At 42.9% G+C, this 3,632-nt stretch overlaps 2 protein-coding genes across 2 annotated transcripts; both read right to left on the bottom strand.

The window, feature by feature from the left end:
• Positions 1-401: 401 nt before the first annotated feature.
• On the bottom strand, positions 402-1,313 carry TM35_000511090 (uncharacterized protein; the record flags this gene model as incomplete). The annotated part of the gene is made up of 1 exon (XM_029030604.1): positions 402-1,313. The coding sequence occupies one exon, from the start codon at positions 1,311-1,313 to the stop codon at positions 402-404; it is 912 nt and encodes a 303-aa protein (XP_028878074.1).
• A 602-nt stretch (positions 1,314-1,915) lies between these two features.
• On the bottom strand, positions 1,916-3,079 carry TM35_000511080 (uncharacterized protein; the record flags this gene model as incomplete). Its single annotated transcript, XM_029030603.1, has 1 exon — positions 1,916-3,079. One exon carries the CDS (start codon positions 3,077-3,079, stop codon positions 1,916-1,918), a length of 1,164 nt encoding a protein of 387 aa, XP_028878073.1.
• Between the last annotated feature and the right edge of the window lie 553 nt (positions 3,080-3,632).

The raw sequence follows: 3,632 nt of genomic DNA, 5'->3' as shown, positions 1-3,632 counted from the left end.
ATAATATGTACCCCTTAATAGAAAAGAAAAGGAAACAACACAGAATACCCAAATAATAGAGAGAGCCAAGAACACACACAATACCCCATGGCTCTAGTTTATATATTAAATTACTGCACACACACACATCTGTGTGTACTAGCAAGAGATGTATACCGTCAGTGAGCAGAACAGCCCAGTTTTCTGCACACACAACGGGAAAAGCAAGTAATGGAATTATTAGAAAAAAGAACACACACACACACACAAAAGTAAAAGAAAAGAAGAGAAAAAGAAATTCGAATTAAAAGAGAAAGCTGGTGAACCGATTATTAAATTCATTCACCCATGGGGGATGTACGCAATTATGATTATGTTAGTATTACCATTATTATTCTTTGTCCTCAGATGAGACCCGCCGTTCAGTACATGGTAGCGGAGAACAACACAGCCACAATTAGTAGTGGTGCTGCAGTGCGCATCCACACAGAACTGCTGATACTGCTGCTGCTGTCTGCATCACCCTTCTTGTTGTTTGTGAGTTCAGGAGGAAGTGTTGTTGTTGTGGTGGTAGTGGTTGAAGTTGATTCCTCATTATTGCTGGTTGTATTGGGAGTGTCAGTGTTTATGTTCTCTGATGTATTCGTTGTTGTGTCTCGAGACTCAGTACTGTTGGCCTCAATATTCTTAATATCGTCTTGGCTTGAGTTAACAGGAGTGCCATCAGATGCAGTTGTATCTTCGCTTGTCTGTGGTGAAGGTGTGGTAGAAGAGGCCTTTGAATCTTCAGTTTCCTTGGAGACTGTATTTGTGTTGGATACGCCGTTGGAATCAGATGGAATGTCTCTTTCCTGAGTGTTCTGCGACTCGTTGGGTTCCTGTTCTTGTGGCAAAGCACGGTTAATTTCTCCTTGTGGTACTTCTGATTTTGGATCTGTGACCTGTGTCAGTCTGGGCTGAGCATCACCGGTGGGCGTTAACTTCTCAGGAGCATCAGGTTTCGCTTTATCTGTCTTCATTGTACCTTCAGTGATTTCCTCCTGCCGTTGATGTTCTTGACTTGTTTGCCTTAAATCCTGTTCTTGTGAAAGAACAGCCGCTTGTTCAGGTTCTCCTTCAATCTTCTGTGCTTGAGGAGGAGTGAGAGTATTACTGTCTCCATGGTTTACCTCTACAATACGAAGAGTACCTGAGAGAGGATCACGAACAACAGGTTCTGTGTCGCCAGCAACAGAAGAAGCACCTCTAGAAGGAGGACTCGAGTTAGCAGACACGCATACAGAAGCAACAATTACTAGAAAAACCAGTAAACAAAAGATTGGTCGCACAAGCATCACAGCAAGAGTTGTTTTTAATTGCACAATTTCACTTGGCTAGAAAAAGATGGATAGAACACAGCAAATCCGTAAAACGATCCAGTACATCAAACAAAAAGGAGAGAAACACATAGAGAATAGATGCAGTGTACAAATACTCACAGTGAGAGAGAGAGAGAATCAGTAACTGCACAGTAAAGCAAGAAAAAAAGAATATCCCGCTTGTAATGATAATTTGTACTCCTTAATAGAAAAAGAAAGAGAACACAATACCCAAATAAGAGAGAGAGCCAAACACATACACAATACCCCATGGCTCTAGTTTATGTATATTAAATTACTCCACACACACATCTGTGTGTACTAGCAAGAGATGTATACCGTCAGTGAGCAGAACAGCCCAGTGTTCTGCAAACACACAACGGAAAAAGCAAGTAATGGAATTATTAGAAAAAGAACACAAAAACACAAAAAAGCAAAAGAAAAAGAAAAGAAATTCCAATTAAAAAGAGAAAGCTGGTAAACAGATTATTAATTTATTCACCCATGAGGTATGTACGCAATTATGGTTATGTTAGTTTAACCATTATTATTATTTGTCCTCAAGTGAGTCCCACCGTTCAGTACACGGTAACGGAGAACAACATAGCCACAATCAGCAGCGGTGCTGCAGTGCGCATCCACACAGGACTAACACTGCTGTCAACATTGGCCTTGTTCTGCATATTAGAGGCAATATTGCTGATCTCTGCGTTGGAAACAGGTGCAGGAGATGGAGCGGTACTTGGTGCTTCAGTGGTAGTGTTCTCGGTGCTCGCTGGTGTAATGGCATCACTTCCTTCAGAGCCTGATGTAGCAGCATCACCCGCCTCAGCAGGGGCGTCGTGTGGGGTATTAGACCCCTTGATAACACCACTTTCTGTGTTGTTTTCAGACTGAGTTTGCGGTTGGTCGTGATTGGAATTAACCTCTCCGGCTGTGCTTATGGCTGTAGCCGTTGATAATGTTGTTCTTGCTTCTGACGCTGCTTCTGGTGAGCTGCTTGAGTCCGCAGAAACTGTTGGTGAGCGTTTTGTACCTTCAGGATGAGGTAGATCTTCTTGCACTTCAGAGGACGCTGATAAGTGTCCCAATTCTTTCTCCTCTACAAGATTAGGTTCCTTCTGCGATAACGTGTGCATGTTTTCCCCTGGTTGCTGACGATGTTGTACTTCTACTTCTTGTTCTTGTTGTTCAGGTATAACTCCGTCTTCTTCTCTGGACAAATTTGCCTTTACTTCCTGAGGAATTCTCCCCTCTAACTGTTCGTTTAGTTGGTGACTTTCTGATTCACTCTCATTCTTCTGTTTTGTACCTTCCGTCTTTTTGTCACCAGGTTTGCCTTTGGTCGAATCTTTCCCTGTTTCCTTTAGCCAACCGGCCACAGAAACATCCCAACTACTCCAATGCGCCATCACCGCCTTTGGCTGTCCAGCAGTAGTAGTAGTAGCAGTTGTTGTTGTTGCTGCTGCTCTTGCGGTACGCTGGCGGCAGAGGTCTGCGTACTTCCCACATGCAGACACACGGCTGCCCGCACCGCATGTAAGCCACTCGCTCTCAGCAGCGGGGCGTACACGCAGCGCACCGCCGGCCCCGCACGACACCTCCACAGCCCCACGGGATACACCACGGCCACTGGGACTGTCATTATCAACAGCAGCAGCAGCCGCCATGGTATACCCGCAGGCGCAGCACAGCACAACGGCCAACACACACATCACACGGCGCATCATCATCATCATCATGAGAGAGAGACAAGGGTTTGTTTCCCGTAAAAACACTGATCTAGAAAGAAAGACAATCAAAAAGTAAAAAAAAAATAACTGAAGTATCAAACATGTTAGGACACACAAATCAATTATCACTATGGAAACTCACATCGTGAAAAGAAAAAACTACCAGTTAAAGAATGCAATACAGCGCAATAACCTCAGTAAGAGTAAAAAACAAAAAAAAGCCCACATTCACAAATATCTCAAAAAAAGCTCAACGCACCAGCAAAATCAGCAAGCAAAGAAACAGATATTAACCATTAGCCCAATTTACCCAATAAACACAGAAATACAACAACTATTGGTATAAGTCTATATGTGTGTATACAAACGCAATTATAAATATAAATTCATCTGTTATTATTATTTACTTTTCCCACTGCAAAAAACAGTTCATCATTATCATCACAGTGCAAGCCCAGGTGCACACACACACAGAGAGAGTCTCCAAGAACACACACACACACACAATGGAGTAGCAATAATAATTATTATAGGATAAACACAGAGAGAGCAAAAACACACA

Source organism: Trypanosoma theileri (genome assembly GCF_002087225.1).
Source record: "Trypanosoma theileri isolate Edinburgh chromosome Unknown TM35_Tth_51_V1, whole genome shotgun sequence".
Classification (NCBI taxonomy): Eukaryota; Euglenozoa; class Kinetoplastea; order Trypanosomatida; family Trypanosomatidae; genus Trypanosoma; species Trypanosoma theileri.
The sequence above is the reverse complement of the archived record's forward strand: the minus strand, read 5'-3'. Positions and strand labels throughout refer to the sequence as shown.